The 22,695-nt window shown below is 43.2% G+C and overlaps 5 protein-coding genes across 8 annotated transcripts; 2 read left to right on the top strand and 3 right to left on the bottom strand.

Moving 5' to 3' along the window:
- Positions 1–114: 114 nt before the first annotated feature.
- Positions 115–2,514, bottom strand: LOC125000067 (dnaJ homolog subfamily B member 9-like). Its single transcript, XM_047575411.1, has 3 exons — positions 2,392–2,514; positions 1,830–2,078; positions 115–1,597 (listed from the first exon to the last, which is right to left on the bottom strand). The coding sequence occupies exons 2-3, from the start codon at positions 2,044–2,046 to the stop codon at positions 1,128–1,130; spliced, it is 687 nt and encodes a 228-aa protein (XP_047431367.1). The 5' UTR covers positions 2,047–2,078; positions 2,392–2,514; the 3' UTR covers positions 115–1,127.
- An 80-nt stretch (positions 2,515–2,594) lies between these two features.
- Positions 2,595–5,677, top strand: LOC125000061 (THAP domain-containing protein 5-like). Of its 3 annotated transcripts, XM_047575403.1 has the most exons (4): positions 2,659–3,065; positions 3,378–3,561; positions 3,863–4,619; positions 4,818–5,677. In XM_047575403.1, exons 1-3 carry the CDS (start codon positions 2,980–2,982, stop codon positions 4,601–4,603), a joined length of 1,011 nt encoding a protein of 336 aa, XP_047431359.1. In that variant the 5' UTR covers positions 2,659–2,979; the 3' UTR covers positions 4,604–4,619; positions 4,818–5,677. The 3 variants fall into 3 exon arrangements, with proteins under 3 accessions (XP_047431360.1, XP_047431359.1, XP_047431358.1); XM_047575404.1 differs by lacking the exon at positions 2,659–3,065 and adding an exon at positions 2,595–2,652 and having other exon boundaries at positions 3,863–5,677; XM_047575402.1 differs by having other exon boundaries at positions 3,863–5,677.
- On the top strand, positions 4,823–21,181 carry pnpla8 (patatin-like phospholipase domain containing 8). Of its 2 annotated transcripts, none has more exons than XM_047575401.1 (10): positions 4,823–4,901; positions 14,111–15,241; positions 15,363–15,512; positions 15,619–15,770; positions 15,897–15,991; positions 16,136–16,307; positions 16,469–16,526; positions 16,627–16,821; positions 19,383–19,578; positions 19,667–21,181. In XM_047575401.1, exons 2-10 carry the CDS (start codon positions 14,285–14,287, stop codon positions 19,939–19,941), a joined length of 2,250 nt encoding a protein of 749 aa, XP_047431357.1. In that variant the 5' UTR covers positions 4,823–4,901; positions 14,111–14,284; the 3' UTR covers positions 19,942–21,181. The 2 variants fall into 2 exon arrangements, with proteins under 2 accessions (XP_047431357.1, XP_047431356.1); XM_047575400.1 differs by lacking the exon at positions 4,823–4,901 and adding an exon at positions 11,868–13,038.
- Positions 6,165–8,233, bottom strand: avpr2l (arginine vasopressin receptor 2, like). Its single transcript, XM_047575410.1, has 2 exons — positions 7,266–8,233; positions 6,165–7,077 (listed from the first exon to the last, which is right to left on the bottom strand). Exons 1-2 carry the CDS (start codon positions 8,077–8,079, stop codon positions 6,998–7,000), a joined length of 894 nt encoding a protein of 297 aa, XP_047431366.1. The 5' UTR covers positions 8,080–8,233; the 3' UTR covers positions 6,165–6,997.
- Positions 13,289–13,998, bottom strand: akap14 (A-kinase anchoring protein 14). Its single transcript, XM_047575412.1, has one exon. It carries the CDS (start codon positions 13,895–13,897, stop codon positions 13,397–13,399), a length of 501 nt encoding a protein of 166 aa, XP_047431368.1. The 5' UTR covers positions 13,898–13,998; the 3' UTR covers positions 13,289–13,396.
- Positions 21,182–22,695: the final 1,514 nt, after the last annotated feature.

The raw sequence follows: 22,695 nt of genomic DNA, 5'->3' as shown, positions 1-22,695 counted from the left end.
GAGTATAAGAAACTTATTTCCACTGTCTCCCATTATCCACTGCAGAATCTACTGTGCTGTTCCCGCTGTCTGTCTCCTATGCACTCCCACTTTATTTAAGACAAAACACAGATATTTGCTCTTGTAACTTTTTATTCATTCTCTGAAAATTATGCAACCAATCAACATTCTGAGCAATCTCAGCGTGCACACACGCACACTCACACACGCACACACACACACCACAGACGTACACAAAGTGCAGACGTTAGACAATGACATTTACACAGCACTGTCTGTGAGAGATAGGCAACATGAAGAGCAAAGGTGCTAAATATTGCACATTACGGTCAGTTCAGGAAACCACTGAGCTTCACGCTGGCACACGGCCCATCAACCAGCTGCTTACAAAACAGCAGGGCGAGGACGCACAAACATCGCCTGTGGCTGAGTTTATCAGAATTTGTCATATGGGACTGATCATTTCCCAACCTGACCAAGTGAAGGTAGATGCGAAACTGTAGAAAGGAACTAAAACGAGGTAACAGTTGATAATGGCCAACCTGCACACACAAGTAGCTGAATTTGATGCAAGTGCTATAGAATGATGTGTTATTTTGGATGTGAATCTCAAACCAAACTGCGAAAATGCGAGAAAGCACTATGCAAATCACATATTAGTTTTAAACTGATAAAGAGTACATGCTGCAGAGAGCTTTATATTTATAGCCTGCACATCGTAGCTGCAGAATTTGATGTGATTGTGGTTTCTAATTAACCTTATTGCCTCTTTTTTAAACTTAGACCATACCTGAGTCTGACAGATTGTACCATCATAAAAAAAAAAATGAACACAGTAAACTTAATAAACCTGGAAAGCTAAATAATGAGGAGGTATCTGTATAATGTTATTACTGCGCTACAAGCAATAATGTATATGAGTTATTGCATGAGGCATCAAGCCAACTTGGATATTTGTTCATAAGAGAAATGACATACAAAAGCCACACAAAAACCTCCTCTATTCCGTCAAGTGATAAATTAAGATTGAATTTCAAAACCCCGACTAAAATCCCGACAGTGTCCCAAGTGGCTCAAGTGCACTGCTTTTTTTTTTTTTTTTGCCCCGCACCTTGGTTCTGCTTCTCTCAGGAGCAGTCGGTGAAGGTGGTCACCATGTTCCCCCTGCGCTGAGTCACTGTCCTGCAGTGCTGCTTCCCCGAGCTCTGAAACCCGCCCTCGGTCCTGGAGCTGTGCGAGTTAAAGGTGAACATCTTCTCCAAGTCCTCGAACATGTCGTCAAAGAGCCCTCCGCCGAAGCCGCCCTGCTGGAACTGCCGCCTCTGGCTGTTCATGGCCTCCCGGTGGGCCTGGAAGTGGCTCTCAAAGTGTCTCTTTTGGTGGGCCTGGTGGTGGGCCTGGTGGTGGGAGTGAAAGTGGTGCTGGTGCTGTTGACCGAAATGGTCAAAGTCTTTAAAAATGTCATCAAAGTTGAAGGACTGGTAGTGCTGTTTGAAGTTATAGTCGTTTCCTCCTCCTCCTGACGATGATGACGATGAGCTGTGACCAACCTGGTCGTACTCTCTTCGCCTCTTATCATCCGATAGCACCTCGTAAGCTGGAAGCGACAAAGAAAAGAAATCATAGATCATTTTTAAATAGTTTCCGCTGTGGTATTCCTAAAGGGCGTGTTCGCAAACAGACCCATCTTTGAACCCTCTGCTTTAATGTTATGGCAACAGAAACAAGGTGTGTCTGTGAGGTAACAGCTCAACGACCATCCTTGCTCAAACCGCTAGAAAAATGAAACCTTGCAGGTGGAAAGATTCTCTACAGAATGACTCACTCACCCTCTGCTATTTCTCTGAACTTGGCCTCAGCATCTGGGCCCTTGTTTCGGTCCGGATGGTACTTCAGGGCCAGCTTGTGAAAAGCCTTTTTGATCTGCCGTTCGGTGGCATCTCGGGGCACCCCCAGCACCTCGTAGTAGTCCTTCTTGGCCAGGATGAACTCTGAGATGAGCAGAATGTGCACTGCTAGCAGCAGCACAGACTGCGCCGTGGCCATACTGCTGGGTTTGACACCTTTTTTTTTTCCGGCTGTTGAAAAGACAGAGCAGTTTGACAGCTCACTTGACGACCTTCCTCGCACCTCAGAAACACAGGAAGACTTTAAAAACAACACATTCTACCGAATATTTAAATAATATCGCTAATTAGTCACTTTTCTAGCTAGTTTTAACGCATTAACCATTAAGCTAAAGAAAGATGACAACTCACTGCTTTTACACAAGTGAGAAACTAAAATCTGTCCAGGGCTTTAAAAGGCTTTTAAAAGACACTCTATCGCGTCTTCTCGGCTATGGATAAAACGCTGGAGACAAATAACGTTCGCTGGAAAAGAGAGGATTACCTGCAGACGAGGAAGGAAAGTGCCCGGGGATACCACTCGACAGTCGCCAACAGCTCCAGCTCCAGCTGATGCGAACCGAAAGCTAGCAGTTGTTGACGAGTTACATTCCTGAGCCGTAACACCACGACTCGCAACGCCATTGGTCCATTTTCCAACACTCTGACTCAGACGGCTGTGATTGGCTAGGATTTTGCGCACGTGGAATCGCCTAAAAGAACACAGCCGATACAAGATAGTGACGTGAGCGGACTTCCGTCTTTGGTTTGCTATTTTATTTATATTACCGAGTTATGTGTGCGACTTGGTCATGTTTTCAGCTCGAAGAACTTTATTATGCATTTTACGTGTATAAAATTTTGAATAGTGTCCTTACAAAAGCAGTGGAGTGCTTAGAGACAATCTTTATTTACTGCCTCTGCGCAGTTGCTTTATCGTGAACTATCTTGACAAGAAGATAAGGAAAACGTCACGTCCGGTATGACGGCTACAATCCGGAAGTGATCGTTTGCGAGTCGTTTTCGTGTTTTCAAAAATTGTCGCCACAAACGTGTCTCTCTGAGGCTTTTTTGATGTCGTATCACTGCAGACATGCCGCGGTACTGCGCTGTGAAAGTTTGCAGAAACCGAGGGGGTAGTGCATCGAGACAAGACAACAAGAGAATTAGCTTCTACCCGTATGTCTTCTGTGTTTTTCCAGCTGATGTTAAATGTTGTAGTTTAGCTACAGGTGCTAGTTTTTCCAATCCTTCCCACCAGTATTCAAAGATAATGCTAGTTTTAAGGCATTATGAAAACGACAATAAAGATATTATTTAAAAATAAATGTAATGTAACATATGTTACGAAGAAGCCTTGTTCTTATAAGAGGAGTCTGTTGGACTGAATGTGGAGTAATAATGTTAGAATTGCTGTAACATTTAAATGATCCTCCACTTCAGAGACATTTAAGTTTAAAATTGAAACTATTCTCTCTCTGTTCATCAAAGTTTTCCCCTGCAAGACAAGCCCAGGCTGAAGAAATGGGTGGACAACATGAAGAGGGAGGAGTGGACCCCAAGTCGACATCAGTATCTGTGCAGCGAGCATTTTACAGAGGACTGCTTCGATATTCGATGGGGCATCCGCTACCTGAAGAACACGGCCATCCCCACAGTTTTTCCTTCAGCTTATGTATGTATAGTTGTGTTGCTTCACACCAACTAAAGAGTCAAGCTCTGAAGTAAATCTACACATCTGGACATTTATTTAACCATCTCTCACAAATACACTAGAACAAAGAGCAGAGTTTCAATCAGAAAATGTGAAGTAAACACGAAGAAGTATTACAGACGTACAAAGCTGAGTTTCTTTTCTTATGTGGATGTGTTTAACTGCTTTGAATGATCCAAGCTTGTAAATTGTCTGTCACGCAGTTCAATTTCACATTATGTCACATTTAATGTGCATGTGTTTCTTTCTTCTTTTGTCTCAGGATGGTGAGAAAAAAGTAGCCAGCATTAAAAGAAGCCCCAAATCCAAAGCCAGCACTTCAGACAATGAGTTCAAAGGTTCTGACTCTCCTCTCAGTAAGAGGCCTCTCATTTTGAGCAGAGCATGCAGAAAGCTCCAGTCAGGTACAGCAAACGATAACGTTGCAGAGCACACAGCGATTGTATTTGAACTACCCCTGCTGTCGGACACTGGTACTTCTTGCCATTCAGATATCTCAGAGAAACAAACAGTTGCATGTGATAAAACAGCCGACAGTGGAATGCCAACAGCGTCCCGCCTTGGACTGTCGCCGTACGATGAACCTGATTCCGAAGAGCGGGCTGACTCGACTGTGACAGTGTTGTGCTGTGAGCCTTTTCCCCATGTGGACTCAAATGCGGACGTAGCCGCCCTGAGAGCGGTGCTGGGCCAGGCCGTCAGCTTCGTGCCAGTGGAAATGGTCAAAGACGAACCCGCGGGCTGTTTTTTGGAGGAGGGCGATGGAGAGCACATTTCTCTATACGAGCACTCGTACTGCAGGCCGGACACAGACAAAGATCAGCTCTGGAGCAAGATCTTGAGTTTGCATGCAAAGATCTTGGAGCTGGATCGCAGGGAGGAGAGCACGGTGGCTAAAATCCGTGCTCTGGAGAGTGAAATTGCCCACCTGAAGAGGGACAGTCAGGTTTTTAAAGAGAAGCAGAAAGTTTTAGAAGACTATATATCATCTGTGTTGCTCTGATTTTTTCAACTCTAAGGTGAGACTTTGTATGTGGAATGTATTTTTTTTTTTTTTTTTTTTTTAAGCATTCAGACACTTTTGCAGTGATGTTGCACAGCAGCACATATTGTGCATTATTTTACAAAACTCCATTGGTACACAGTAATTTTTACATTTAAAATCTCATCTTTCCAGATGACAGCTGTAAATCTAATTTACTTCTTCATGTCAACAGGATGCCACTAAATGACCGTAATGGCTCACTTTGAGTGACGGGTCTCCTTTTTACATTTCAAAGCACAAGTACAGGACGAAATAAGTAAGTTTGGGGAGAAAAAAAGTTCCAATATCATACATAAATGAAATGGGGAAAAAATAATAAATATGGAAAATAATGCAAATATAGTAGAAATGTTTATGTAACATTTGATAAATTCATTACATTTAGTGGATTTAATGACCTTATATGTAAATGTATTTTTATTTTTGATTTTAGCCATTTCTATCCACCATATACTGCTCTATGTTAGATGTTTATTTTTAACATTTTGTTATCCTGGGACAGTTTTAGTCCCACAAACTTGTGCAGTAACGTATGTGCAACATTTTCATTGTGTCACGTGATTAACACTTCTTGTGACTAACAAAGGAAAACACTTCTAATAACAAGATACAAGGCTACTATGTTGCTGAAGTGTTGTCAAAAGTCATTCACCAGCAAGACACAATTTTGGTTGCGGTAACTATTTTCCGAAGAACTAAAACTATGCGATGTGCTGTAAAAACAAAACAAAAAAAAGGCAAGCAGAAGAAAAAAAGCTGATTCAAGGTGCCCAAAAAAGCAGCTACCGAGATTGAAGTTGCGTAATGGAAATGTCAGAAATCAGAAATGTTCATTGCTCCAACCTCCACAGTTCCTTGTACTTTTTTTTGCAGAGTTTAATTTAGGCCGTTGTTCCTGCGATGGATACACAATGACTACATTCTATCAGCGGTGTAAATGTGGCGCAGCATTTATAATACCGTACCATTTTGTTTCTGTGCTCTCATCTTCACTGAAATAAATCACTCAAGGCTTTGAAGCAGAACCGGTTATATAGCAGCTGTGTTTCTTACAGCGCGCGCGTCTCAGGGGGCTTGTGTTTTTTATCCCATTGTATCTGAGGTGATCGTTTTAAAGCCCACAATTACATGAGCGTGAACTGGCTGCAGGATTCATCTCCCACCACATCACCCTTGGGCCCTGAATTAGTCATCATTGTGTTATCTAATCGTATTTGAAACAGCTTTCCAGAATAGAATTGGCCACTGCCATTGGTTTGTCACTGTACTATAAGTTTTATTTTTATCTGTGAGCAGGATCCACACCCAAGACATCAGCAGCTGGGGCTAAAGAGTAAATATACTTGTTGCTTATATGCTTTTGATTAAGCAAGGCATAAGTTTGGTACATGTGTTGTGTGATGCTAAATATATATATATATATTATTATATATATTATAATATATATATATATATATAATAGTATTATTATTATTATTTTAGTTACTACACGATTGATTGTTTTCTATGGAAGGAATCATGAATCGCAATTTACAATGACTTCGGGGCATTCGCTGAAAAGGTCATAAGATGACTCATTTCCCTGGTGAATGATAATACTGGGCTTTGCCGCTCCAGCAAGGATTGAGGGAATGGATTCTTGATATTAGAAATTAAATCAAATTGTTGTATTCTTGTCGCTGCGATTCTGCAACAATATCATCGCTACAAAGTCATTCTCAGCCATTGAGTCCAAACTGAAGCGGTGATCATTACCGTGAGAGGATAAAATGAGCGAAATTACAGTTTGTACAGAATGAAGGTCTGTCATTTGTTAGGTTTGACGGTGTTGGCTTGGAATGGAACAAAAATGGAAAAGCAATTCGAGGAGAAGGTGAGGTAGAAAGCTTACATGTGCGGCAGCTCACAACATCACAGAAACCTTAACGGCAAGGTTAAAAGTGAATGACAGTCAGATGTTTTGTTTCTCTGCACGGGAGGTCTAGGAGGAAGGGATTCTTTTTTAATGGGGCTTCTATTGAAAGAGCTTTTATCTTGTCATCTTGCGGCTCTCAAAGAAAGACACTATTTTAGTCTGTGCAGGGATTCTTATCCCTGTTGAAAATGTGCGTTTACTTTTTCTACTGAATTAACGGCATGTTTTTATTGTTTTTTTTTTTTGTTGTTGTTTTTTTTACTTTGTCAGGATTGATGGTGATGCTGAAAGGTTATCCTAAATAGTTAAGTCCTCTTTACATGTTGTACAAACCAGCTTGTGGCCACAGTCCTCTAATCTCAGGAGAGTCTTCATGTACAACGTCTACATGTGACTCCGAGTCCGTTAGGGATTTCTCGATTTAAATGAGGCTATTCTCAGCTGTAGTAGAGATATATCCAGGGGTTTGTGCAGCTGTTCAGACCAGCCAGAAGCATGATGACGACAAACACTGGACCTGAGGGACAAAGGGACAAACAAGGGATTACTCATTTGCAGGGTGCATTCAAGTGACTGTTAGGAAGTCTGTATTTTCTTTAGTTTGAGGAGCTGTTGAGTGAATTTTCATAATCAAACCCCTGCATCAAAATGACTTAATTTAATATCTTAATGTTTGTGGCAAATATCGAAAACTTCCAGACTAACCTTGAGTGGGCGCACTGCTGGGGCTCCACGCAGACCATAACTGTACAACAAAGAATGGACTCCAGCACACTGTGTATGCCATGATAATAACAAAAGTCATTTTCACAGTCTTGAGCATTGCGTTTGAAACCCCCTTCGTACCCGTGCGGCCCGCCTGCAGGGCCTTTCTCTTCATGTTAAAGTATATGGTTGTGCATATTCTTATTTGGCAATACAACAAGATGACGGCAGGCAGCGCGAACACTGACAGCGTGATCCAGCTTATGTAGATCCTGCTCCCCCACGGTTCGATAAATGTCGCCCAGCAGTCGTAGTGGTTCACCTCCACCTCCTGGAGAGAGAAGATGAAAAGCTGTGGAGAGCTGAAGGCGAGAGAAATCACCCACGCTGCGCCTATGGAGATATACCTTCTACACGAGCCCCCCATGAAGGAAACCATTGGCATGCACACCGCGTGGTACCTGTCTATGGTCATGGCCACTATCATGTACGCGGAGGAAAACATCCCAACCACCTGCAAGTATTTTACGCACCGGCATAATAAGTCTGTACCTCGAAACCTGTGCGTAATTTCGATAGAAAACTGCGGTAGGACTTGGAAAAAGGCGACCACCAGATCTGCAAAGCACAGGTGCAGCAGGAACAGATGGGTCCTCGTGTTTCTCTTTCTCTTCTTACAAAGTGTGCCCAAGAAAAAAAGATTGCCGCACGTCGCGAGCACAAACACTAAGCCCAAAACTCCGGCTCTGACGTGCGCAAAGCGTTCCCCGTCTTCGTCCGCTGTCTTCCCAGAGCTGTTGTTGCTGGCATCCATTTGGGCGCTCGTAATCCTTTTTTAATCCGTGTTTTAATTGACGTTTCTATACATCGGATAGTACTTCCATTCAGTATATTAGTAATATTTCCATGCGTAAAAGTATCTCGACATACTCCTCCTTTGGCGCACTATTGGTGACTGCGGTGGCTGTGAGAAAGGGACGATTTGAATGTGTGTGTGGTGGCGGGGGTCTGGGAGGGGTGGGGAGGGGGTTACTTCTAATGACATACACAATAATAGAAAACAAGTAGAATTTCTCCATATGATGAAAAAATTTTGAAGTAACACCTTATAATGTTTGAATCCATATTCTCACCTGCGCTCTGAAATGCACAAATAGAACCATAATGCTTATACCTTCTTTTAGATAACACTATTTAATGAGTAGTGTAGTACACCTGTAGCAGTGCTCTCTGATCTATTACTAATGTCTGTTTTAGACCATAACTAGATCGATGCTCTGTCCATTTAATAGTATAGTATAGTAATATATACTTTACCCAGTATATGGGTAAAGTCTGACATATCTATTTTTTTCCTAAGATATCTGTAAATGCATCCACTGCTGTCGTCAAGCCTTTTTGTCTTACTTCTATCAGATTTTGAAGGAGTGGCAAGAACTGATTTAATGGCACTAATATTAGTGGAGGGGAGGCATGACAGCATAAGTGCACTCGGAGTTGTCATAAAAGCTCTGACATTTAGACTGAAGAGGTGGTGATGGAAATGTAAGAGTGAGGAAGAATGGCAAAGGAATATTGTCTTCCATTGAATACGGCTGTCTTGCTCACTGAATGCACAAAAGGAGAATCATCCTAGTCTTGAGTGCGGTGCAGTTGATACAAAGCTTCACAATTTAGAAAGCTCACAGGTTTAGTGGGAAAATGAGTTAAATAGCAAGATGTGAATTGTGAGTGAAGAAGAGTATGAAGCAGCGGTTGGCTGATCAAGCACCTTGACGTTGGTGGCAGAGAACATAAGACTGAGGTTGGGCTGTACTTCTCAGGTAATGGTTGACTGTGAACCCACACATGTCAGAGCTCATTCAGGAACAGTGCTGGCTGGGTAAAGCTTGACAGGGGAAATTGTCGAGCCATGTCTGTTCTGATTGGAATGAACAAACCACATCAGGTGATAGTTAGTTGGATCAGTAACATCAAATAATCTGGATTTGCAATACAACACAAACCAAGCTGTGCAAGTCTAGATATCTTTATATATTATAGATTTAGCAAACCAAAACTGAAACATTCATCAGCTGAAGAAACTGTTACCCAGCCACTTGCTGTTGAAGATTATCCTGACTTTTTTCTCCTAATGTATTGTTGAATTTCACAGCAAAGTGTTGATTAATTGACTGGTTTCTCATCTCCATGTTATGTGTATAAGCAGCACGATCATCACCCCTTGAGTCGTGAAAAATGAATGTGTATTTTCTATTTTGCAAGGCAGGGTGCTTACATTACACTAACCCATTAAAAACTGGGCATGAAGCAGAGAAAGATGATAGTCATCTGCCTCAATGCCTGTATCCTGTGGTGTTCTGCTTCCTGGGGCAAGTTCACTGAAGTTGTTTGTCCTTAGTAACCCCTTTCAGCTGAAAAGAAGAATGCTTGCTGACGTCAGTCACTCGGCCAGCCAGTTAATTAGTTAGTTACTGTATTTCTCAGCACTGAGGACACCATTAATCCTGACCAAATCTCCAACTCCATTTGCAGAAATACAGCACCAAACGCATCAGTTCCTTTGTTTTCATATGTAGTCGAAGTCGCTTGGCCTCGTTTCCTTGTCAGAGGTATGGATTTTTGGCTGCGACTCTTCCATGAAGACCGCTTCTGGCCAGACAGTAGATGAGTTTACCTGGGTCCCACTGATGTCTGCCAGTTCTGAGCTGATGGCACTGCTGGACATTTTCCGATGTCAAACGGAAGTAAGCTTAATGTGTCATCTGCTGCATTAAGTTTCCTTGGCCAACCACTGTGTCTACGATCCTACACAACCCCTGACTTCGTGCAAGTGTACCTATAAGGATTGATGCTGGTTTGAAGGCAAAGATAGTAACACCAAATATTGATGTGACTTCTATTTTTCTTTTGTTTGCTCATATATATATATACACACACAGTGGGGGAAATAAGTATTTGATCCCCTGCTGAATTTGTAAGTTTGCCCACTTCCATAGAAATGATCAGACTCTGGTTTTTATGGTTGTTTACTGGTTATGGGTATAGACAGAATATCAGTCGAAAATGCATAAAAAACACACAATCTAAAAGTTATAAATTGTTATGTATTTTATTAAGGGCAATAAGTATTTGATCCCCAAGCACAACACAAGTCAGTACTTTGTAGAGAAACCTTTGTTGGCAAGCACAGCAATGAGACGTTTCTTGTAGTTGGTCACCAGGTTTGCACACAGCGCAGGAGGGATTTTGGCCCATTCATCTTTACAGACAGTCTCTAAATCCTTCAAGTTTCTTGGCTGCCTCTTGGAAACTCGGAGCTTCAGCTCCCTCCACAGGTTTTCGATCGGGTTAAGGTCTGGAGACTGACTAGGCCACTCCATGACCTTAATATGCTTCTTCTTGAGCCACTCCTTTGTTGTCCTGGCAGTATGTTTTGGGTCATTGTCATGTTGGAAAACCCACCCACGAGGCATCTTCAGTGTTCTTGCTGAGGAAAGAAGGTTTTTGTCCAAGATGTTACAGTACATGGCTGCATTCATTGGCCCCATAATGCGGTGAAGTTGCCCTGTACCCTTTGCTGAAAAACAGCCCCAAAACATGATGTTTCCACTTCCATGCTTAACCGTGGGTATGGTGTTCTTTGGGTCATACTCACGTTTTTTCATCCTCCAAACACGGCGGGTCGAGTTAATGCCAAATAGCTCAACTTTGGTTTCGTCAGACCACAGCACTTTCTCCCAAGCCTTCTCTGAGTCATTTAGATGTTCACTGGCAAACTTAAGGCGGGCCTGTACATGTGCCTTCTTGAGCAGGGGGACCTTGCGGGCACTGCAAGAGTTCAATCCATAACAGCGCAGTGTGTTGCCAACTGTTTTCTTGGTGACGGAGGTCCCAACTGCTTCCAGATCATTGACAAGCTCCTGCCGTGTTGTTTTAGGCTGCTCCCTCACCTTTCTCATCATCATCCTCACTCCATGAGGCGAGATTTTGCGGGGAGCTCCAGACCGAGGACAGTTGATGGTCCTTTTATGGGTCTTCCACTTGCGAATATGGCACCAATAGTTGTCACCTTCTCACCAAGCCTTTTGCTGATGGTTTTGTAACCTATACCAGCCTTGTGCAGGTCTACAATCTTGTCCCTGACATCTTTTGACAGCTCTTTGGTCTTGCCCATGGTGCTGTAGAAGTTGGAATGTAAGAAACTGATTCTTAGAGCAGGTGTGCTTTATATACATGACGAGTTAAGATCAGGAGTATTGGTAATTAGTTGACTGAGCACAGCTGTGTGCCACATGCGCACCAGCCAATCTGTAGGAGCCTGAATTCTAAGTGAATTGTTGGGGATCAAATACTTATTTCCCTTAATAAAATACATAACAATTTATAACTTTTAGATTGTGTGTTTTTTATGCATTTTCGATTGATATTCTGTCTATACCCATAACCAGAGTCTGATCATTTCTATGGAAGTGGGCAAACTTACAAATTCAGCAGGGGATCAAATACTTATTTCCCCCACTGTATATATATAACATCTAAGTTACTGTACCAAGCTTAAGGATGATGCCAACCCATGAGGGTGACAGTGACGTTTCTGTGTATATATATATATACACACACACCATTATACGAATAAGTATAACTGGGTGCAAAGGATGCCACTAATAATGGTTATCTTTTAAAAAGCTCTCTTCAATAACACATTTCTCTTTTTCTTTTATTTCCACTTCACTTGGTCCTGTTCTGTGCACATTAGTAATTAATTCTACCTTGTTATTACAGAAAAATGTGGTTCAGCTTTCTAAAGATACTGTCCACGGGCATGCAAAGGTACCATATGACACCATCTGTGCCTTGTGTGTGTTTCTTTTGGCACGACGTGAACCAGGTTCTTTTGAGAAGGCCCCTGCACATGTATTAACCTCATATGACTGGATGTGACAATGGCAGAGAAATTAATATAATTACCAGTGGACACCTCAGGCTGCAGCCACGTAACAGCTCAGCTCTCCAAGCACCGCAGGGCCATTAAAATCAGGCCCACGCAAGTTATGTTATAAGGGCTTTTATTCTTTGTGTCTTTAAAGCTGCAACAGAACAAGTTTTGCACATGTCTCCCTGTGGCCTTTAATGACAATATGAGTGGCTGAGATAGCCTACAATTTAATTAAGAAAAAAGGAGAGAGAACCGGTTAACTGAATTGCAGTGAGTATTTATACAAATCCTGTATGAATGCATTTATTTCAAATAAGCATTTTAATGGGCGGTAATGATTTCACAAACTAGTAGGAGCAATTAAACAGACTGACAATGATCTTGACAGTGTAAATGTTTTGGATGAGAGGCACAAGTGGTCACAGGAATCATCACAATTTGTGGATTAAATGTTGCTCTCCATGGTGCTGAAATCACTATCTCACATAGACTGAAGTGTAAATGATAGAAGATTATGAAACATATCTACTAAATGTGGGGCAGATACATGTTTATGATAGTATAAACTGCCCTTGATTGGATTTAGACGGTTGTTTTAAACGCCAGATGTACTTTTATTTCAATAAAATTGTCGCTCGTGTTCCGAGGATGGGATGGTTTAGTGACATCTAGTAGCAGTGATGAAGTATTGCAGCCTACGTCCTCGACCGGCAAGTGCGTCACTTCCGCTCCTTTTCCTGTTTATTTTTTCCCCCCGCAAGCCTCCATGTATGTAGTTATTGTACCAGATCTACATTGAATGAAATGTTTTAGTAACTCTGCCTATTTCGTGAGGTAAGATAACGACAAACTGTTTATGTTATGTGGCCACGTGTCGAATTCGATAAACTGATAATGTGCTTTCCATCTATTAGCAAAGCTAGCGACAAATGGGGCTAACGTTTCACAATGTTACCATTTGATCTGAAAGCTGGCTAGCTATGTATGCGTTCAGACACCAAGTAAGGAGATGCCGGGGTGACTTGAATGGGTTTGATTTTTTAAACCTCACTAACGTCAAATAAAAACGACCCACATGATAGTCTCGCCGATAGGTCGTTTTATTCAAAAGCTACTGATTCAAACTCAGAGCCGCCCTGTTAGCTAACAGTTAGCTGATCGAATGATCTCTGAGCTTTAGCAGTCCGTTGGCTTAAATGTCCACCATTTCTCTGAGCAAAGTCTTGCTCTCAATAACGTCCACCAGCCACTTCTCTCTGAACGTGGTCTTCCCAGGCGTGTGTACCAGTCGGTTTGACTCTATTATGAAGCGCACCTGCACCGGCACGGTTTGGGGTTTAACTTTCGATAGCTCCATGGCGAAGTAGACGCTAGCCGTTCCCTGGATCGGCTTCCGCGGCGACGGCGTGCTGAAGCGGGCCCGGTAGTGGTAGAAGGTCTGGTTCTCCTCCTCGGTTGAGCAGAGAAAGTCCACACTGTGAAGCCAGTGGGGTTGGATCTTCCACGTTTTGATATAGTCGTCAATCTGCCCCTTCCCCTTTTCGATTGTGAAGTCTTTGCAAGCGGCCCAGTGAATCTCCGTCTCTCCGTGAGAACAGCTCTCCTCCTTCGTGTGGCGGTGTGCCTCCAGCAAGGATTTCACAAGCTGAGCTGACTCTGCTGGATATCCCAGATCCTGTGAATATTGATCCATCTTGGCCTACAGGATCTGTAGAGTTGCGTTATTTTGGGAAAGCTGTTGTTAGCATCTTCTTTGTTGCTTGAACAGTTTCTATGGTTACAAGAATGGGGAGGAGTTCATATGGAGCCCTCTGTTGGTCCATATTCTACTTGCACGTTCAAAAAATAAAGTGTACCTTGTTTTATATTGTTCATGCTAATCATTTCCATTTCATCTTTTCTTCAGGACGGAGTGGAACAAGCTGAAAAACTGCACAACTGAACTGAAGCGGCGGCAACTTGTGGCGGGAAGCCTGCAAGAATGCTGCATTATTTCACACAAGCACTGAAGTCCCGTCGATTTCACTGATACCGTTAGTTCTCCGCTGCTGCTGCTCCTCCCAGTGAAACCAGCAGACGCATGTCGCGGTTCAGGACCACACTTGACAGTGTCACCAAGGCAGTGGGCAGCACAGATCTCATCTCCAAGTTCTCCCGTTTCAAGCCTGGCAGTGCCTCGGCTGACGGCACCCATGCGCCAAAAGCTCTTTCCAAAGAGGCGCTTAACAACACATCTACCGCCGCGTCGCCCGAAGCCACGATGAAAGAAGAAGAAGAAGGTGAGAAGAACGAACCAGCGAAGGAAGAGACGGATAAAAAGCTATTACACCAAGTTGCAGAAAAACCTTTTGTTGCCACGAAGAAGTCCACCACCCCTTTAGCGGCCGCACCAGCCTCTTCCTCCACTGTGACTAAGCAGACAATGCAGCTGTTCCACCCAGCAGCTCTGTCCACCAATATGGACGAGACCTCCAAAAGTCTGGCCCACCACATAAACAGCTACTTTGGTACCAGCCATCAACAGGGAGAAGACGGAGAAAACAGGCTGCAGCAACGCAGAGAGGAGGAGGATTCAGTTTCTGAACACTTCCCTCACACTGCCTCGTTAAAAACAGGGGACCACAATCCTGTCCTGGCCCCCGTGTCAGACGTCAAGAGTATTAAAGCACCGTCTACCTCCCCTGCATTTTCCTCTCCATCAGAAAATGCCAGTCCTGTGGTAGAAGTTTCCACTTCTCGAACCCCTGCGTCTGTGGACGCACCTCAGTCCACCCCTGCACCTACTACCTCCTCCAAAAAAGGCTTCACCCACTACCTGTCCTACCCTCGGCCCAGTGTTCAGGCGTTTGTTGGCAGCTACATTGCGCCTCTCGTGCCCAGATTTAGAGGCGATGCCAAAAGGATTGCAGCTGAAAAGGATAATTCTGCAGCCGCCGCTGTGGTTGAGTCCACTGTGGACAAGGCAGGAGAGAAGGTGGACAGTGAAGAGAAGGAAGATGAGAAAGTGAAGCAGCAGCTGATATCTCAAAGGGAGAAGGTGGGATGTCAAATGGTTGTAATGACCAAAATCGTCTGTGTCTTTAACACAGACTGAATAATACTTTCTTAGAATATATTTACTTTACTTTTGCCTCACATTCTCTGTACCTGTCGTGCAGATAATAGCCAGGGTGAGCGTGGACAACAGGACCAGAGCTCTGGTGAAAGGCCTGCAGAGAGTCACTGATGTCAAACTCCTCACGACTCGTGTGGAGGAGCTCAGCTTTCATCTAGTGGAGTTCCCCGAGACTCGAGGTGTGGCCATCAAGGTCTGTATGAAATTTATTTTTCACCTCCAATTCAACGTGGGTTGCACTGTCTTGCAAATGTGTAAAGTAAATGGTATTATCTTTGTGTATTATTGTGACCTTATAGGAAAGCGTGCTGTCCTGCCTGCTGCGATTGCGCCAGGCCAGAGACCTTCCTCTTCAGGCTGCTGTGAGGGAAGCGCTGGCCTTGGTCGGATACACCGATCCAGTCAAAGGCAGAGGAATAAGGATCCTGGCGATAGATGGAGGGGGAACAAGGTAAATCAATCTGAGTATAGGTTTAACAAACAACTTTTTCTGTTGTGTCTGATTAGATCATGCCATCTCTACGAGAAGATGCATTCTTGTTAGTGTAGTTCTGTAAAGTTTGTGACTTTGTTACAGGGGACTGCTTGCTCTGCAGACTCTCTATAAATTGCAGGACCTGACTGGGAAACGAGTCCACCAGCTGTTTGACTACATCTGTGGAGTCAGCACAGGTGAAAAGTTTTACCACCTTTTAGTGTCAGCGATTCGTCTGCCCCTCGCAATAACTCGATTCTCTCTGATTCCATTGATTTAGTGTTAAATTGGACCAGCGAGGATCATTTGTATGTTGACTTACATGTCTTTCTTTGCGTCAGGTGCCATCCTGGCCTTCATGCTGGGGATTTTTAAGATCCCCCTAGAAGAGTGTGAGGAGATGTACAGGAAGCTCGGTGCAGATGTGTTTAAACAGAATGTCATCGTTGGGACTATGAAGATGAGCTGGAGTCATGCTTTCTATGACAGTGAAGTCTGGGAAAATATCCTCAAGTTAGTCCCCTACTACTGCTCATCCTTCTTGTTCGTTTCCTTTTTTCCCTCATCCTTCTGCCTTATTTTCTGCTTTTTCATCCAGCTTCTCCTCTTTCCTGTTCTTCCTTTATCGTCATAAAATGTTAAAATAACCAAGGTGGTCCAATGTCTCTCTCTAGAGAACGAATGGGAGAGGGCCGTATGATTGAGAGTGCCAGGGATCCACACTGCCCTAAAGTAAGTCATGTCCTTTTTTATTATGCCTGAGGACAATAAAGAAAAAAAAAAAAAAAAAAACAACAAAGCTGACTTGTCATGTGTCGTGTTTGTCCACTAGGTGTCAGCTGTGAGCACCATTGTGAACAGAGGTTTGCCTCTGAAGGCCTATGTGTTCAGGAACTACAGGCTCATGCCAGGAGTGAGATCCCACTACCTTGGAGACTGCAAACACAAGATGTGGCAGGCTATCAGGGCCTCGTCTGCCGCCCCGGGCTACTTTCAGGAATTTGTTCTGGGAAAGGACCTCCATCAGGTACTGAATGAAACACAAGGCTTCGTTCTGTTTCGCTTTTAAAAAGGAACTGACAAAGTAACTCACATTGTGCTGCCTCATAGCGGTTTATCCTGCATTCTGAAAAACCGTACTCAGGGATGCAGCTTGGCACAGAGATCCCAAAGGTCACATGCCGTAGAGGGTAATTTCTGTGAAATCTTACCGATCAATACATTATGCTGTGATGCTGCATTTCCTCAGAGATCAGTGCCAGAAGCGCTGTGTGTGTGTGTGTGTGTGTGTGTGTGTGTGTGTGTGTGTGTGTGTGTGTGTGTGTGTGTGTGTGTGTGTGTGTGTGTGTGTGTGTGTGTGTGTTTCACTCTTCCACACCCACAACCTTGAAATGGTCCCCTAATTAGCTCATCCTCTCCTCTGGCTGCGTGGAGTCTGAGGGATAGAGAGAAGTGAAGAGAATGACATGGAGGTGGAGAAGGAGTCCTCAGAGCTGTTCTGTGCCTCTAAACATTAAAGCTTCTACTTTCATGACTTGGGACGAACTTCTGGAGGGAAATGGAAAGAGTCTTAAAGAGGAGGAATCCTGTGAGTCAGACGATCGCCGTCCAAATGGGTTTCTCATGTTATTTGAAAAATAAAAAGCATACACAAAAATGCCACTGCTGCAAACATCCTGCTGTGAGACTGTGAAATGAAAAAAGTCATTTGCAGTTAGATCTTTATCACGAGGATCGTTTAAAATCAGAAGCAGGCTAATTAATGGAAATGATAATATTGTGCCGAGCTACTCTCATCTCTCTCGTGCATCCTCCTGCTGTATAAAGCTGCAGGTATGTAATAAACTCATAGCAGAGAGTCCAGCTAGAAGCAGTGCACTACGCTGACTTGACTGCACTGACGTGGTGTTCTTATGGACATATTAATCTGTAATAAGTGTGAAATTGTAGCCTAAGGTATGTCCGTTAATCACTACACTCTGAAGTATTATTAATACATTTTAAGTTGCTTTAAGTGTGTCTTTTGGGAGCTGTCCAATTAGAGCTGCTGTGGTGCATTGTTTTATGAAGTTTGATTGTTAGGCCAGATATTTTTAGGTGGTCTTTATGGGCAGCAATTATGCTCAAGGCTTAGCTTCATTTTGATAACCTACTTAAGCGAATTAGCCGTGTCCCTCCTTCTCTCTTCTGTCATTTTCTAACGCAAGAGCCCTGAAAGGCAGCCCTCTGCTATGATTTAGTCAATAACAGATCTAATCTCCAGCTCTGCTGTGCATATTTAAAGACTTAAGCCTCGATCCTACTAACTGCAACCTCAAATCCCCCCCAAAAATCCTGTTTGCCACCGACGTGTTACCAAGATTTATAACACAGTTTCCATTTGCATGTATAATGTGCTTTAGCGGGTGTTTCGTTTGCATGCTTGTTTCTCCGCTCATACCTCCGAGTAAAGGATCTGCTTCCCGTGGACTGGGATGACAGCGGGGATGGAAAGATGGAGATTTGAATGGGTTGTGTGTGTTGTTCTCCACATTCCTCTTGGAGCTGTGCAGAGTTTCACCGACGGTTCGAGCTGCCGTTGCCGCCCACCAGTCTCACTCCCACTCTAGTTTTCGGCACTGGCAGCGGTATTTCACAGGGAAATTCTGACATTGCCACGGATCAGAAAATCATATATATATATATACCTGCACAAATCCTGCAGAGAGAGTTGCATTCACAAATAGAGAGGTAAAATAGAAGTTAGTTGAAAAATACCCAATGATTGGATGTCATTCACTTTTATTGTCCCGTAATGATACCTAGATGACAATGTGAACTGGATGCCCAAGTCAGGGATAAAGTAACACACCTTAAAATAAAACGTGAAGCATTTTAAACTAGTTTAGGAGAAGGAAAGAAGATTTAAATGTGTAAACTCTTAACTCTTGTCATGTTTTGGTACTGTATTTATCACGTTCACACCTGCAGCGGCATGGAAGTAAACTTTACCCCTGCTCTACTGGGCTACATGGTCGGCCACACTCTCCATCTCTATTAATCACAGCCAGAAGCACTTCAGTACTTGGACAAAGTCCAGAACTGGACTCGGGGAAAGACTGAGAAAGAGCATGAGCACTAAATCAGTCCATGCGTCCTCAGAGCCCGATTGTCCCCTTTCTCTCATTGTTGGCATCGTTTAGGTCAACAACTCTTTCATGAATCTGCTGCCGTTACTCAGTGAGACAGGAAGTAAATACTATACGTTGAGCCTGGAAATGAAGTTGGTCAAGATTAGAATACGGAAATGCAACGTCATTCATCAGGCGAGCGGGATTCAGTTTAATGCAGCGAGTCATATCTGCCGAAAACACAGCATTTCCTACTTGTTTGCTTCTAAAACGGGGCCGAATGCCAATGCAGCGCATTTGTAGCTTCTCTTTCTGTTCCAAAGCTGTGAAGCTCTGGGACAGTGTGTCTATTTCACCTCATTTGTCCCCACCAGGCTGTCACCTCGGATATATTTAAGCTTCCATGTTCAGAGTTACGCAAGTTGCCGCAGCCATATTTGACTGAAGTGGTGCTCGGTGTGTCTCTGCCCTTCTTTAGGATGGAGGACTCTTAATCAACAACCCCACAGCTCTGGCCATTCATGAGTGTAAGAGTCTGTGGCCAAACACACCTCTGCAGTGTGTGTTGTCTCTGGGCACCGGCCGCTACGAGACGGCGGGCACCAACAGCACGTCCTACACGAGCTTGAAGACCAAACTCTCCCACGTCATCAGCAGTGCCACAGATACAGAGGGTGAGATCGCGCACGGTCTTTGTCTGTAAGTGTTTCGATAATCCCGCACTGAGACGCTCACAGCACGCTCCCTCCGTCCTCATTTCAGAGGTGCACACCATGCTGGACGCCCTCCTCCCGCCGGACACGTACTTCCGCTTCAACCCCTACATGAGCGAGGACATCCCGTTGAACGAGAGCCGCTTAGAGAAGCTGAACTTCCTCAAGAGCGAGGGGGAGCGCTACCTGGAGCGCAACGACGCCAAGCTGAGGAAGGCGGCGAGCGTGCTCAGCCAGGAGAAGGGCAGCATCCAGAGACTGGCCGAGTGGGCTAAGCTCAAGGCCGACATGTACGAGGGCCTCCCCTTCATCTCCAAGCTGTAGTCGTAAGCCTGGCGGCAGTGTAACCGCTGAGTTTTTAAAGGTAAGGAGAAAAAAAAAAAGATTAGGGTGCATTTTTAATCATATAGGAAAGACAGTGTTTACATGATTTGAGCCTAACACTAAATTCATCAGACACAACTCAGTGTGAAATGACCTTTGACGTGAGTGGCTGTGTTTACATGGACGCTGGCATTCCACTAAAACCTCCACTAAAATATATATATTAGCACCTGTTAAACTAATTCCAATCGTTTGTCTTTGGTTGGAATAAATAAAATTTTTCTGTGAATGTGATCAGCAGGTGACAAAAAACAAAAATTTATCTCAGTCATCTTTATATTTCTGGGATACATAATGATCCACAGCACCTCTCTAATCATGTCAAAAAAAAAGCTTCATTCTGATAATGTTTTGGGACATGGAAACAGTTGTAATCCGTTTAAATCAGGACGACAACATTTTGTCCATGTAAACGTGGCCATTTATTCCAATGTGTCCAGTGTCAATGATCATTACGCAATAGTATAGTTTAAAAGGGATACATAGTTTTTTTTAAATTTGCTAAAAATGTCGGGTGACCGACTTTTAGAACGCAGATGGAAATGTGCAACACATTCACAGTTTAATAACTGTATAAAGAATTAATGCCAACATGGTAGTGGCTGTTTAGTAAAGAAATGACTGTTATAAGTTTGCATTAACACTAACTTGAATACATTAAGATGTAATTAATACATGATTGCACAGTGGGAACAGAAACATGACTGCCTATTCATAACACTGTACAGAGAGAATACAAAAAAAACTCATGCACTTTGTAAGATATAACTCTTACCCTCTCTGTCTGGTAAAATGTAAATAATGTTTGAAGGAATTACTTTGAGTGCTCTTGCTAGAATTGTAGAGTATGACAAAGGAGATACTACAGATGCAGTCACTTTAAAATCTGTTGTTACTTACATGAAAGTATTAGAAGTGATTGTTGTAATCCTCTAAGCATGTGTGTTGTACCCGCAACAAAGTGTGGCCCATTACATTATATGAAATCTTTGCCTTCAAATCTGGTTAAGCCTGAATTCCTCAACATTGACAATTGCCGTAAACTTTATTAATGGATCAAACTTTCTACAACTTGAGCATCCTTATTCTTCCCTTCCATTTCACATATTCCATTCCTTAGTGGAACAAAAAAAGATATGAAATATCATGAGATAATAAAACTTGGTCGTCAAAACCTTGATGCAAATGTTCTCTTGCCTCTTTGAAGTCCAGCTGCCCAAAATGAGTGGGTGGCAATGTATGCAACAGGAATGTACGCCACATTCATTGGTTTCATTCACATTTATCTGCTGCCACACTGCCAATTAACACGCAAATCACAAAGAGCTGCACAATGGAGTCGTCAGTGAAGAATGCCGACTGTCTCGCTGTGATGAATTGCCTTTTTTCCCCAGTCGCACACGCCGATTTGCTGCTTTATTGTTTTGATGCCTTTGAACATCCACTGAAATTCCAAAGCATCATTCCTCCCAGTCACACCGACGTCACCCCACTCAACAGGAACAATGTGTTACAAAGGTTTGCGCCTAGAAACCTCCACAGCAGCGACAGATGTCAGAAACAAGAAAACGTCAAGTATTTCACTCGTCTGATGCCTCGCTCCAGCTTTCAAAAATTCGCGGGATTTGCAGATTGACGGGACCTTTTTCCTAAGTGCCAGCTTGAACCTCACCGTGGATTCAACCAAATGTCAAGGCCTGATTTATTTGTGCAGCCTACACTTGCTCCAGTAGGATCTTTTCATTGAATAAACACTAATATTGGAGATGACAGATCCTTAAGGTATATTGACATGCTGGAAGCATGATTAAATAAGTGAATAGACCTTTTCTGCTAATAAAGGAATGTTGGATTCATACACAGCGCATTGTAGGTTTTAGATAATAGATCCTTTTTAGGATAGGAAAGCTTAACAGTCCAACATTTTTAATTATTTTTACAAAAAAACAAACTTCAAACAGTCATCCAAGTAGCTTCTTCGGATCAGTCCAGAGTGGAAGAAGTCACTTGGATCAGAGGCAAAACGTCTTCAAGAAGCCCAACAAGTCTAGTTGCCATCCTTTTGAGTTTGTTTTTCAGACATGCCATGACCTGGATTACCAACAACTTTCCCACCTGTTTAGAAGATACTTTCCCTTAAAGGGGCAGTTCAGAAGAAAATCAGCATTTACCTAGCCGTTAGGTCGAAAATTTGGTCTAACACTGAGACAAAAACATACTCTATATTATTTCAAAGTCTAACAACAAAGGCTTAGACACACCAAGTGTATCTGGACGAAAAAGTTGCACCGCAGCCAACGGTCAACGACAACGCACATTCTTCTGCACCTGCGTGAGAGGAAATACATCTCCAGCAGGTGGCAGTTGTCTTTATTGGTCATTCAGAAAATCTAGGAGTGCAGATACACAAACTTTCATCAGCGGTGTTGGATACACTGTGCAAACTAGGGCCCGTTCAAGGAAAAGCAACCCCACGTCTCCCAGTCATATACCAGAAATTCGTGTAGCGCCTTTTCGGGGTCAGGAACTTGTCCTGTTATACCTGCTGTGGTACATAAAACAACCCATAACTTTTTCCTGAAACTTCACCTTAAGCTATCAAGAGTATGACAATGTGCATTCTCATTGTAATTTCCCAGGTTATTATTCAAATAGACCTGAAAAATCTTATTTTATGTGCATGTTTTTTTCCTG

Source organism: Mugil cephalus, chromosome 22 (assembly GCF_022458985.1).
Source record: "Mugil cephalus isolate CIBA_MC_2020 chromosome 22, CIBA_Mcephalus_1.1, whole genome shotgun sequence".
Lineage (NCBI taxonomy): Eukaryota > Metazoa > Chordata > Actinopteri > Mugiliformes > Mugilidae > Mugil > Mugil cephalus.
Note: the sequence above shows the minus strand (reverse complement) of the source record. Positions and strands in the feature narration are given on the sequence as shown.